Source organism: Crinia signifera, chromosome 8 (genome assembly GCF_055691185.1).
Source record: "Crinia signifera chromosome 8, ASM5569118v1, whole genome shotgun sequence".
Taxonomy (NCBI): Eukaryota; Metazoa; Chordata; class Amphibia; order Anura; family Myobatrachidae; genus Crinia; species Crinia signifera.
This window is the reverse complement of record NC_139224.1, coordinates 98,292,276-98,307,111: the sequence shown is the minus strand read 5'-3', so window position 1 is coordinate 98,307,111 and position 14,836 is coordinate 98,292,276. Positions and strand designations below refer to the sequence as shown.

At 41.4% G+C, this 14,836-nt stretch overlaps 1 protein-coding gene across 1 annotated transcript in view; it reads right to left on the bottom strand.

Moving 5' to 3' along the window:
* The window catches only part of KIF14 (kinesin family member 14), a 76,458-nt gene that overhangs the window by 28,186 nt on the left and 33,436 nt on the right, over positions 1-14,836 (bottom strand). The window contains exons 11-21 of the mRNA XM_083156857.1: positions 14,214-14,386; positions 11,094-11,241; positions 10,670-10,733; positions 7,640-7,824; positions 5,724-5,826; positions 5,107-5,267; positions 4,841-4,988; positions 4,141-4,293; positions 3,279-3,405; positions 1,378-1,471; positions 477-615 (exon numbers count right to left, since the gene is read on the bottom strand). Coding sequence (XP_083012983.1) covers positions 477-615; positions 1,378-1,471; positions 3,279-3,405; positions 4,141-4,293; positions 4,841-4,988; positions 5,107-5,267; positions 5,724-5,826; positions 7,640-7,824; positions 10,670-10,733; positions 11,094-11,241; positions 14,214-14,386 — 1,495 coding nt within the window. The remainder of the gene's footprint in view (positions 1-476; positions 616-1,377; positions 1,472-3,278; positions 3,406-4,140; positions 4,294-4,840; positions 4,989-5,106; positions 5,268-5,723; positions 5,827-7,639; positions 7,825-10,669; positions 10,734-11,093; positions 11,242-14,213; positions 14,387-14,836) is intronic.

The following is a 14,836-nucleotide window of genomic DNA, read 5'->3' as shown; positions in this document are numbered from 1 at the left end:
GGTCTATACCCATAATTAGGGTGGCAAATCCAGAGATCGGGATCGGAGGGATCTGGCCCCTAAAACACAGGGATTTCCAATCCTTGGATTTCGGGATTAGACTGCGCATGCAGGCTCAGACGCTGCCCGGCTTCGCCCATCCCCGGCAGTGCAGCTCTGCGTACCATGATGACATCAGAGTTCACGCTGCGCAGGCCACACAGCCGCCCCGTCATGGGCGCACTAAAGTTCAATGCACTGCCCTCCCACCTCCAAGAGCCCACCCGCCCAGCTCCATTTGACCGCCCGCCAACCCACCCGGCCGACCGCACCTGTAAGTAAATAAGCGGGGCGGGTTTTTGTATTAGGGAAGCCAATCCCGGGAATCTCAGGATTTGGCATTTTTCAATCCCGAATTCCGGGATTGAAAAAATGCCCCTGGATTGGCATCCCTACCATAACACCCTAAAATCTATGGTCTCTATATTGGCAGTTACCTCATACAGTTCCTTCATGGCAGCAAGTTTATATTCAAATTCCTTCATGCTCCAGAAAGTTACGATGCCCAGCTTGATATTTTTGACCTGTATTTCTAGGCCATTTCCAGGTATATTTTCTTTATCTGTCACATCGTGTCTGAAAATAAGATGTTTAGTGTGAATTGTTTGAAAAATATATTAAATACCTGATTAATATTACCTAGAACTTTTACTACATGACTAGAGTATTGGCTTACATTCAAAGCATCGTCTGAGATTCCACCCTGTTGTGGATGCAGAGTCAATGACATTAAAGTGCACAGCAGTGGCACTGGGGCCAGCCGAGTATTCGCAGTCCCTTCATCTAATGAATTTATCTGGCATGGATTATTGTAGGAATTGCTTTTTAGACTGTCACAAATGGCAAAATAAAAATCTCTAAATCCCAAAAACTTTGGCCAAAATTCTTGGGATATTCTCTCAGCAGCTCAAATAAAAAAATGAATATTTGCCATGTTACATTATGATAGCTGATACATGCAAATATAACCACAAAATTAGCATCTCACATGCTTTCACTGATAGCAATCTTCAGTTTCTACTTATAATACAGTTGGAAATTGATTTCCATTCCTTTTCTTTTGGTTTATTAGATATATTTATTTTACTGTAAATATATTTGGACAAGCCTCAAAGATCATCAATAGTCTTAGGCATATATTCAATTGATCTTGAAACTGCTGTCTTGCCGAGAAGAGGACAGTTTTCGACTAGAATAGGTCAGAAGGGGTTCATGTCAAATCCATTCCCTCAAAAGAATTTCCAAATGGATCCGACATCAATTGTGTGAGGTGTTTGACTTGCTGCAATTCTGTAGCAGTGAGTGCTAGATCGCCAATGGTTAACACATTACACGTACCTACTGAATACAGTGTGTTTCCGCAGCTTAGCGCTGATGGTATTTGCTTCTTGAATCATCACAGAGAGTTTCAACGAGTTCCATGTTGGATTAACTAGAAGAGTAAATGGAAAGTATTAGTTAGTACTGTATATACTTACCAATATTACCAATTCCTTTGTCTTAGTGGACACAATTCTTATTTTGTTTAATAGATTAGGCAATTACACACTATTTATAAATATACTCCGGATTCCGGCACCAGCATCCCCTTCAATACTACTTCAAACTGCTCCTTAAAATATTTATTACACTAATGTGCCTCTAGGACAGTGATTTCCAACCTTTTTTACCTTGCAGCACACTAAACAAGATTTTAAAATTGCCAAGGCACACCATGAGATCCCCACAGGGCAAAACACATTGAACCCCACAGGAAAACATAAAAAACACAAACCTATTGCCCCCATATAAAAAACAGTCACACTGTTCCCCACAGGTAACAAAAATAAAATACATTGGCTCTTTACAGGAAAAGAAGAGACCAGTAAATGAGAGTTGAACTGGTGGTGGCTGTAAACTGGTTTGGGCATCTCTAGATCTGGCGGCACACTTGAGAACGGCTCAAGGCACACTAGTGTTCCACGGCACAGTGGTTGAAAAACACTGCTCTAGGAGGATGAATGCCTGGTCAGTGGTGGGTTGGGTCCAACAGATTTCCTTATACTAGCATAACTCCCACATGTTGTGAGGAAGCCCCATTAACATGACAAATGTATTGGTGCACACACACCACTGACTGGACTTTAAGCCTCATAGAATGAACATGTGCAGATCTTGTTGATTACCGCTTTTACTACCAGCAGTTTTTCACAGTCAATTTGCTGACTGATTATGTGACCTTAGCAAATGTAATATATTATTTTTAGTCAAATATGGATTTGGCAACCATAAATCCTATAGTAATTAATAAAACACACACACACACACACACACACACACTGACCACTTTACTCTGATAGAGATTAGACCAGCAAGGGCGGGTAACTTAACTCATCAGGCATCATTACCAGCACGCATTTACACATATCTTATACGTGTGCAAAAGATCTATGTGAACTCAGCCTGCACCTCTGAATATATGCCCATGATATGACCTCACTAATCTTACTTATGGCCAATCTGCTACAAGTGGAGTTGCTACTCGTAGTTGCTTACAATCTGCTAAAATTGCGAGACCCATCCACAAAAAAGTGCCCGCTCAGTTCTAATTCCCTTCTTGACTCTACACATTGGCCCTTATTCTGGTTGGTGCGGTCGAGCCGCATATGCGGCTCCGACCGCACCAGACGAATCCCCGCCCACCCTACGGATCGCCACGGCCGTCCGTACACGGACGGCTGGCGATCCGCATAAAAATGGTGGAGGCTACGCCTCCACCATGGTGGGAGCTGCCCCCTGCATTCGATGGTCGTCGACCATCGAAGGCAGGTCCGCACGCCGCGGCAGCTCCCGCAAGCTGAGACCACACGGACAATTGTCCGTGTGGTAGCTTGTATGGGGGCTGAAAGCTGACATCCGGCGACGTCAGCTTTCCGCCCCCATGAGTTGCGTCATGCCCTCATTTGCATGCGTACGCCCCGCGTTTGCATGGGAACGCCCATGAAACGCGGGGCGTACACATAGGGAAATGAGGGCATGATGCCCCTCACGCCCCTATACGCCCCCTTTGCGGCGGACGAAATACGTCTGCGGCGAAGGGGGCTGCACATGCGCAGATTCACCTCTGCGCATGTGCAGAGTAAAAACATCGGCGGTACGGCCGCACGCGGGCCGTACCGATCCGATCAGAATAAGGGCCATTGAGAGAAGAGTACAGCATGGTACTTCCACATATCATAGGTTTGCTTTTAAGTACTCACCAGATGCATTCCTGCCACTGTTATTCTTCTCTTTCTGAAGAGTCTCCACTTCTTTAGCAATTTTTTGCTTCTCGTCTTCTAGAGCTTGCAGAATCTTGGCATGCCTAATCTTGTGGTCTTCTAGAGCCTGGCCAGAGAGACAGGAAGTGGCTGTGCCTTTAGAAAACATTTTATTCTTGTAATCTTCATCAAGGTCAGGCTCAAATAAAAGGATTGTATTTGTGCTTAGGAAGTAGGAGGAAATGTATATCCGATTTTTCCTCTGTAGCCATATTTTATAATGGACATTAAATATGTTTGAACCATTCCCTCATTAAATAAATTAGAAGATATTGGATTATTTAAATAATTAAAGAACATCTGTAAATTACACTAGAGCATTCAGAGGTCTCACACTCTAGAGCAGGGGTAGCCAACTCCAGTCCTGGAGAGCTACCAACAGTTAATGTTTTCCAGATCTCCTCACAGAATCACAAGTGAAGTAATTACCTCCACATGTGGATCTTTTAAGTGAGTAATGAGTGCACCAGCTAGGTTGTCTGGTAAATGTGCACTGTTGGTAGCTCTCGAGGACTGGAGATGGCTACCACTGATCTAGAACATTCAGAGGTCTCACACAAGTAAAATTTCTAATCTCACAAAATGTCTATGTCGAAGTGTGTTTAGAGACTGAAAAGGAAAATAATCTTTCACACACACTTAGATAGATAGATAGGATAGAGAGAGACTTTTCATTTATTTAACCCCCTTCCTGATCATTTACTGGGAGAGCTGAACATCATAAAAACTTTGACTTCCACTCCCAGTGAAAGAGATTAGTCTGTCAAGAACCTTATCCTTTTCTGTCAGTTATATTACTCACTTGTTTGGTTGCAAGAGTCTCCATTTCCAGGCGCTTTTTGTTGATATGAACCTCCTGCTGAAGATGCATCTTCACCTCCTCTAACTCCTGGATCTTACTAGCTGCTCTCTGACTGCTCATCTCCTCCTGCTGTTTCCTCAGACTCTCCTGTTTCTGTTTAGATAATGGAGTAACATAATGTGACATTACTATGCATGCACCGATGGTCACTTTACCACTGAAGCAAGCTTCACCCTTGGGAAATGCGTTGAAGCAGCATGTTGGCTTTTCAGACGGATCTTCTTGTGGTGAAATTGGGAGTCTACTGTACCAGTGCACTAGATTAATTGGAAATCTAGTGCACTGGAAAATCTGTATCCTTGGAGCTACTTTGGGAGACACCTTTGTTTAGGCCTAGTCTATTGTCTATCACAATCCTGAATCTGCTGTCCCTAGCACAGGCATACAAATGCACTTAACACAACTTCATTCAGAGCATAATAATATTATTTTTGAACTACATTAGGAAAACATTGCCCTGAAAAGAAAACTATACAGACATACAACCTACACACCCCTTGTTCTACATCAACCCAACAATCTAGTACTAAGCAGCAGTAACTCAGGCACCTTACTAGCCATTAACGATTATTATATATATTTCTAAACGTAATCAACCAGCAAATAACCAGGCTTAACATGAAACCAAACAAAAACTCACCAGCTCCACTTCTAAAGCTTTAATCTTATCCTCATAGGCAGACCTCTGGGAGGTGAGCTCATGTTGAGCCATCTCCTGTGCAATCTGGATTCCTTGCATCATTTCCTCCTTTGCTCTTAAACGTGCTTCTTCAATCTCTTCTTCCAATCTATTGCACAAAGAAGGCTATTCAGTCCTTGACTGCATAAAGCCAGAACAACTCAATAGCAACTCAGTTTTGGCCAGGGTGACCCTGTGCATGGCCAAAATGGGGAATGTTTACTTACTTCGACCTTTGGGCTTTGAGCAGTTCATTCTTTGCAAATTCAAAATCCTTGGGCCCTTCTGCGGATAGCTTGGAAATTCTAGCTGGCGCCTTTATTCTCTGAACCTCTACAGGGTGATTAAACCTGAAGTAATGATCTCCTCCCAGAATCACACGATCACCCTATATATTACAGCAACAACTCTCATTAGTAGATAGACGCATTATATTATGTTAGAACTGCTAATAGATGTATCTAACTAAAATAGGTTTATGTAAATATTAAGTAGACAGAATGGAAAACTGCAAAACTAAAATAAGATTGGTACTTGTGGATTATCACGGCTCCCATCGCATGCCAAATGTAGTGGCATGCGATTGGATACGATTTTTGCCATTTTTAGGCTTTTTTTTTTTCTAAAATTGCTCGCTGCGCTCGCCACGCTTCGGGTTCGCGTTGATAGTGGGGGTGGTACAGCCTGAAAAATGACATTTGGGGGCCATTGAACATGTTTGATATAAATTTCAATGCATTTGGATGCATTTCTGGTAAAAATCGCATGCAATTTTTTACCATACGATGCACATCGTGGGAGCCGTGATTGTCCACAAGTACCATAAGATTTAATGAGCACCTACATGATGCAGAACCGTTGAAGATGAAATTTGGTTTCCATTGACGTAAATCCTGGCATCTCCAGAAGGGGTTATACACACTGTGTTATCAAGGTTTGTGATGATGCTGCAAAGTAGAGAGATTAAGAATGAATATTTAACAACCTACAGGTGCTCATCTGATTTGTCTCAAACATTCAACTATATAAATATTTATAGCACTTTTCACCCGCAGGTCTCAAAGTAGCTTTACATACATCAAACACGTGGTACATTGTACAAACTCATTAGAATTACATCAAACTGAATAACATATTGCAGGGTTGGTAACAACAGGTGAAATTTTCCACCCATAAAAAGGTACCAGGTGAGGCACTACGTAGGATTACCCTGGGTGGGATAGGTCATGCCCAGAAGAGATGACACAAAATGGGTGAAGTGTCCTATCGCAAAGGAATGGTGTACAAACATAACAGTCAAATCCTTGACATTTTTCACCCTATCCCTGAACATACAAGATTGTGCTGTAGGGGATATACCATACAAGGATCAGAGGCATATATGGGAAAACAAATGTGTGCAATAGTGAATACCCTGTATGAATAGATCTATATGTAGCACAGATGTATCCACATACATCTACCCTCCAAGTGATACAAGTCAAGTTATACATAATGCGTCAGCTTACTGTAACTCTGTAGTGCTGGGCATCTTTGTTCGCAAATTGTTCCATTAAATAGCAAAATTAGAGTGAATAGGACAAGCAGGCAGCTTCTGGTGATTAAAATGGTAGGTTTATAATCAGTGTGTGATTGCCTCAGTATAATAAAAGCAATGTTACAGTGTTTTCCTGGAAAAAGAGTGTAATGTAGTATTCCGTATGCAGATACAGCGTCAGAAACACATTGAATATAGACTCCTGCTTCTTATTTGCTCCATTTTGCAAACAAGGTTTAATGGCTAAAGTTGCAAAAAAGATGATTGGCGCTAACAAGTTTGGTATGGTGCAACAATAATCACTGTTTAATGTAAAAGGAGGCTAGCTGTACATGGACTTAGCGCTACAGAAAAATCATCTGAAGCCGCTATATGGGAAGCACTAGGTAGGTTGCGGCTAGCAGAGTGGAGGTACAGCATACTTACATAGCATACAGTAGGGATGGAAGAACAAGGGAATAAAAACATTGTGGGGAATATAAAAAAAAAAAAAAAAATCAATGAACAGCAAAATAATACATAGCTCAGAGACTGAGAAAATACTAACATATTGTGAGTGGCATAAAGTCTAAAGTTGCTTTTTAAATGTCAGATGTTTTGTCAGAAACGGCAGCGGATTGTCGAATTCACGGGCGATTTCCGACAATCTGCATCTGTTTCCGATAATTTGCAGACTTTCCGTCAGTCTGTACATTGAATACAGACTGTCGATGTACTGTCGGATCTAACAAAAACAACCGGGATTCCAAATGTCAGGACGTTGCCGACAGTTGGAATCTCGGATTGTATACCCCCGTATATGGTTAACGATGATGGTCTTCTGAACATGCAGGTCAATTTGGCTAAATATCCAATTGACCTGCATGTTCAGCGGGTCCCGGTGAGATCACTGAATTAGATCGGCGGCCGATATTGTTCATATAGAATAGAATAGAATTCCTTTATTCGTCTCACAATGGAGAAATTTCAGTGTTACAGCAAGGTTCAAGTACAGATAAGAGTAATAGCATAATAATAAGAACACACATAATAAGATAAGATCCAAACAATATAACTCAAGAATCTAGGAACATGCAATATCGGTACCAGTGGCCAATATTGTTATTTATAGGAGTAGCTGGATCAGATGGTACAGGGGGAAGAGTGGTTGAGCAAATTGTTCAATAAGCTAATTAATGCTAGGGAAAGTTGCTGTAAAACAAACTATTGTTACACATACTTACCAGTGGTCTTCAGCTATAAGAGCTCCAGACAGCTGGATGTCATGGGAGGAGCCAACTCGATATTTCCCCACAGTTGTTTTCCCTTCCTTTATCATATACAGTAACATCTCAGACAGCTGTGGATCTTCATTAAGGTTTACCAGATTAGGCAAACGATTGTCCATCTTAAATGTGATCCCAGCTTTCTGAGTAGCAGAAAATCCAAAATTGACACAGTGATTATCACAAAGATCGAAATGACCGTACATGCTATATCTCAGGAAATTATTTCATTTGAAACTGACATGTTCAAACCAACACAGATACAAATATACTGTATATCCAATTTAAAGATATAGAGCTTATCTGAACATCTGGGATCACAGGAGCAATATGAGTGGAGCAGCCCAACAAGAAGAACCTCAATGTGTTTCTTCCATCAACACCAGGAGCAGTGTGAAAAGACACTTGCAGTACCGGGGCATTTATTGAATTTGGGCTCTAATTCTAATTGACTCGGAACGGGAATTCGGCCCCGTTGTGATGTTTGGGGCTCTGCACATGCGCATGGCATATTATGCACCATTGAATGGTGCTCGGTAAGCTTACCAAGCAAACTAGAATCAGGACCTTTATTTGGATCACTTATTTAAGGTTCGTAGACACTGGCCAATATATTGGCCATTCAACTGAATGGCTGATATATCAATGCACCATCGGCCAGTGTGTACATCGATATATCTGAACGGCAACATTCACAGACAGATCACGTTGGCTGTGCAAAACAGCCGATGCCCAATATATCTAAAGATCTGTCAGGGCAACGTGTGTGTATGAGCGATCCAACAGCCATGCCGGGAGCTGCTGGTGATTCACAGCTAAAAAGGGAGGCACATTTCAGTGGAAAGAGCAATGTGCACGAACAAGAATATTGAATAGAGTATTAAATAATGTATCCAACGTATAAGTGCAGCAGTTGTAGAATGAAGTGCCAGAGTAGAAAAGAAGAACGAACCAGCATGGTAAAGCAGGAAAATTAAAATGAGGTAGGAGAACATGAAATTGAACAAAAAAAAAATATATACAGGTTGAGTATCCCGTATCCAAAATGCTCGGGACCAGGAGAATTTTGGATAACGGATTATTCCGTATTTCGGAATATTTTAATATTTCAATGATGTATTTTGAAGTATCTTGCATTTATGCTGTATAAACACATAATATACACACAAATATATTTTATTACCACATAAAATACACACAAATATATTTTATTTGTTCAAAAAACAAGGTTTCAAAACGTGAAACAAAATGTGTGTACTATCTCAGCACTGAATTTGAATGCCAAGCAATCATTGTCTTGCACATATATAGTGCCAGTTACATATCATGCCCCCAGTGATGCTGTTACAAATGTCCCCAGTGAGTTTTTATCAAAAAAAAAAATTTTTTTCCACTTTCTGGAATGTCCGTATTTCGGAATAATTCGGATAACGGATATTCGGATACGGGATACTCGACCTGTATATATATTTTTTTTTTCTGGTTACAGGCACAGGTACTTCCTCATCGTTGCGGCCATTACTTACGCTACGGAACTTACTTAGCGCTGCTAAGCATCATCGTCGCCTCGCAAGCTCGTTGCACTCGTCACAACTTTACTAAAGGTAATAGATGGTTAAGAGGACACAGGAGGGTGGCGAGGACCAATGCCTCTAGAGCAGATTTGTAACAGTTTCCTCTCCGAAAATCCTTACATAGCGGTTAAGTAGCGGCTAATGTAATTGGCATAGCAGTGGCCGTAAAGATGCACAGGCACATTATGAACAAAATATTATTGAAACTAGACATATATGAAATAAGCGTACCATACATGGAGAAAACTAGAGATGTATTCTAGCTTGTGCACGTACAGGCCAGGATTGTCATTAGAGGACAGCAACTGCCTAGCCCCTTGATGGGTCTTGTACTGGCTTGCTAGTGTGGCCCCATGGAGTCACGCAGCCAGTCGACAGTGTCGGAATACTCCGATGCTACATTACCATATTTGTGCTATTGCTGCTGCTTCTATGAAAGCAGCAGTGATGGCTACTCCAACCACAGCTGAATCAAGCCCATTTATAATAACCACCACCAGCGCAGGTGGCGAGGGTATCTTCCAGTCCTTAGCTAGTTGTGACTTGGCTCTGTTGCAAATAGAACTGATAAAATCAATTTATATAAGGCCGTAGGAACCTCTGGGATAGGATTGTATAATGGCGAGTTGGGAGATAAACATGGACAACACTCATATTGGGAGACAGAACTTCTTTCTAATAAACTGATGGTAGGACACTCCCACCAAATGTGGAAATATGCACCCCATTGATCACAGGAGGTCAGAAGTGTGGGGGGTATATGGGATGAATTTTAATTCGATAACATAGCAGTGTAAAGCATATACAAGGTTTCTTTACTTGCAACTCTGATGGATGCTGAAGCAGTACTATAGTGGATCTGAGACTATACCTCACAGTCCAGCGAGGTCTCTACATCACTATCCCAGGGTGTGGATCAGCTCACAGACAATGCCTAAGTTGACAGTCAATATATCGACACCAATAGATCGACTTGCACAAGGTCAACAGTGACAAAAACGTCAGCCATGCATCCAAACATACTTATTTGAAGAGGAGGAGAAAGAAAATCAATAGGGGGTAATTCACTTCTCTGTGGTGTCCACAAACTGCTAGGAATGGTTGAAAACACAGCACCTTAGAGACAGAGTTGTGGAGGAAAATGAGCCATGTTTTTGGGGTGTGCAGTCAAATATCTCCATGAATTTGGTTCTCCCTCATAAATAGCTATGTAATGCTAATTTACACACACTTATTCCAATGATAGCTTACTTGTAACCACTATATTCTTTTGTAAAGAGCTATGATGATCTTGAAGCCACTAAATCTTTCTCATAAATAAAAAAATATAAAAATAAAAAAATACATGAAACACAGGGCACCCCCTTATAAATCCATTGTATTTGGCAAGCAATCTTTTAGCTGAAAACCTCACCTGTAATTCCTTTGTCTCCTCTTTCTTCCTCTGCTCAGCTTGATGGAGCTTCTCATTCCAGACCCTTCATACAAACCAAAGTCAAAATATAATACAGTTGCAGACATTGGTGTAATATATAGCTGGAAGATATGTATTGGGACTGGTGGACAGCTTTGTGTTTAAAGTTAGAAGCATTAACGTTAATGGGGTTTTTTAAACATCAATTCAACGGAGTCTTGGAAAATTCTAGTAGTGTGATTCTAAGTTCATTAATACAGCTACTTCTAGGATTTGCATTTCTATAGATTAATTTAATGCAGATCAAGGACAGTAAATAAATAAGATAATAGTGTGCATACGGTCTACATACTGGATATCGGAACAGATACAGAGTTCAGGTCAGATGTTCGCATCATGCCCATTGGCTTCAAGCTCCACTCACCTGTGCAACTCAGACATCTCCTTCTCTTGCTGGCTAAGTTTCATCTTTAGCGATGTAATCTCCTGCTGACAATGACGATACTTGGAAGAATCTCTATTCTTCGCAGATAGCTGGGACGCTTTTAATTTCTCAATCTCAGATTTTAGGTCTAAACATAAAGACAACCAAAGAAATTGTTTATACATTTAGATTTACGGAAAATGGTCACTCATGAGTGCAAAAAAATCTAACATGCTGAAAACAGCTGGAACACTGCCCTATGCATATAAACAAATTCTTGGTTAAGCCTCATATCTAGAGTGCCATGTAATTATATATATATTTTTTTTTTATTTTTTTTACAAACACATATATACACGTACGTACATATACACACAAACACACACATTTATATAGAAATCCAGGTACTGGTTTCCTAGCACGGTGCCCACGATATTCAGTCGTATGGCATTGTATTCAATTAAAAATTTATACCATTGTATATGGCATTCAATGGCATACAATGCAATGCGATTTTAAATTGTATAAGCACCCTAATGGTTTTTTTCAATGTTAAATGGTCCCCTATACGATTTTTAATTGTATAAGCACCTTAATAGGTGCTTACAATGTTAAATGCACCCCCACGCCCCTATCAACGCCAACCCGAAGCATTGCGAGCCCGCAAGGGGCGGCGGTGGTACGCTTCATCCGACCTTTTCATACCCCCACTATCCACGTCGGCGTGGAGTTGATTTTATATAGTGTGGCGAGCGCAGCGAGCCACCGAGCCCAAAGCGTGGCGAGCGGACGTGTATTACTTCACATGTATTCCGCGTCCGCTCGCCACACTATCTAAAATCATCTCCACGCCGACGTTAATGGTGGGGGTATGAAAAGGTCGGAGGATGCATACCGTTGCGCTCGCCACGCTTCGGGTTGGTGTTGATAGTGGAGGTGTCGTGGGGGTGCTTTTAACATTGTAAGCACTCATTACGGTGCTTATACAATTAATAATCTTATAGGGGGCCATTTAACATTGAAAGCACCCATTAGGGTGCTTATACAATTTAAAATTGTATACCATCGCATTGTATGCCATATACAATGGTATACAATTTTCAATTTTAAATGGTATAACATCGGGTGCCATCGCGTCGCATCGCATACCATTGTAAGGCTTATGGTATACGATGCGATGGGCGCCGTGCTAGGAAACATGTACCGAAATCCACTGCACTTGTAATTCCTAATAAAGAGGTGCACACCTGAACTTGCCGTGCAGTGACCTGTAACCACATTGCTTAAATAAACAGAGAGCTCAGAACTCACCTTAATACATAAATAACGATAAATGAGAATCAAACTGAAAATATGCTACCTGATTTATATATCTCCTGTCAACAAACTTACGGCTTTCAAGATAAGACAGTCACCAACACAGCTCCTGAATTACCACTAAGGAAACAGCTGCCACATTTAATTTACATGAGTTTACACAGTTTACTCTGATCTGATAGCAGTTACCAGGGATTCAAAAATCTGGGTGATCGAGTAGGATTTGCAGTGCAATGAATTGACTTTGGACTTCAAGCTTAAATGCATTGCTCAATCCATGTAGGCCCATACACACTAGAAGACATTGGCTTCAATATTGCTCAGAATGGGGCTTCTGTACAATATTGATGCCAGTGTCTTCTGGCGTTTGTTCTTAATCTCGTTAACAAACCGCTCCCCCGCACATCATTAATGAGCGTCGTTATCTTCCGGACCTGCAGCTCAATCCGGACAATATTGCTCATGAGAACCTGTAGCAGCATCGGGGAGAGAGCAACTTTAGCGGCGGACGGGGAGAGCACAATTGCAGCAGCTGCCAGCACGGTGGAGACCTGCAGATGAGCCGGAGAGAGGGACACCTACAGCAGTATCCGCCGCTTGGCGGTGTAGACTCGCAAGAGCACCAGGGAGCAAGAGAACCAGCCACAGGAAGCCTCCTCTCCCTAGCCTCTCCTCATCCCTTATTGCACTGCCACCTCACCCCCTCTTGTACCCCCATCACCTTATACTCTCACCTCCCCCCTCTTATCCGCTTTCACCTATCCCCCTTATCACCTCCGCCCCTCTCACCCACCATCACCTCACCCGCAGTCACCACACACCCCATCACCACACCCGCTTCCACCCCCCATCACCTCATCCTACACCCTCTCAACAGCCACAGTCACCTCCCCCCGCCCCCCCCCCTCCCCTCACCCACTTTCACCCTCCGTCACTACACCCACTCTTGCCCACCATCACCTCACACCCTCAATTTTAGCCAATATCTTTCAGGTATTTCATAAAATCTTTCAGTGTGTATGCACAATATATTTCATGATCAGATCAAGGGAAATTGTTCACCAATCTCTTTTGTCTTTCATATCTGCTAGTGTGTATGGGCCTTAACAAAAATTAATATAATTTATATAGAATATAGATCTATAAAAATGAATGTTAATTGTATAATATTATGTTTATATTAATCTGTGTCCATCTCTATAGCAATCTAAAACATCTGCATACACACACACAGTTTTACTGCCTTGGGAATTTAATATGAAACAGAATTTTTAATATGAAAGAGAATTTACAACCAAATATAAATTCTATGGACCGTGTTGAAGTTTCAAGGAGACACATCTAATAATGCCATAAAGTCATCGCTATTTTGCTAGTTTGACAAGAGAAGCAAAATAACTGTACGGTCAAATTGTAGGAAACAAAGGAGTCCAGAAACATAGGATTCAACATAGCCATATAAGCACATAATCACCACTGTAGAAGATTCAACCAACAATCTTTGGAAAACAATGAATATTTCAGAATGCCTAGTGATGCGTTCTCCTGCAGCTAGTATTATGCTAGAGGGGCTACTGAAGATTAGTTGTAAAAGGGCCAAAAGCAACTTGGTAAGTTTAATTACTTTGGGCGGTTAGCTTTTTGGTAAGCGGACCGTGCATTTCATTTCTGCTGCTGTGTAATCTGCTTGTCTATCACACATACTAAGGAAAACAAGTGGCAGAGCTTTAATTTATGTGATGGAACCATCTCAAATACAAGATGATGATCTAAGTTTGCTGATTTATAACACCTGGCACTCACCTCTGATCAGTTTTGCATTCATGTCTTCGTTCACCTTGGCGATGTTTATGATGAGACGAGCCTGTTTGGCATATCTCAATGTGCTGAGAGTCTCCTCAATGTTACCGACAGCAGGGCTGATTGTAGCAATCATTGCAGTTTTAGAGTTGCCTCCCAGACTTTCTTTTAGCAACCTTTTTTAGAACCACAATAAAAAAAAGTAAAACAATAATAGGTACTTATGTAATATCTGGGCTCCCGATTTTCTTATGAGACTGCGTCCCCTCGCCACGCTTCGGGCTTGCTGCGCTCGCCACACTATATAAAATCAACTCCATGCGTAGTTGGATAGTAGGGGTATGAAAAAATGGGGTGCATTTAACATGGGAGCCCAGATAATACATAAGTACCCAATAATACAGCAAAGAAAACCATAAAATTAGACACATTACTGCAGAAATGTAGATAGACTATTTGGTGGAGGAAGTTTGGAGTTGAAAGCGATTATGGGGGTTTTACAAAACAAAATTCTAAATTTGTGTAGGATTCTAAGATAAGAAACATTGTTTTGGGGACTATTTAAGCACATAAGAATATCAATTTTATTGAGCTATACTAAAAGCTGGCCATACACCTAAAGATTT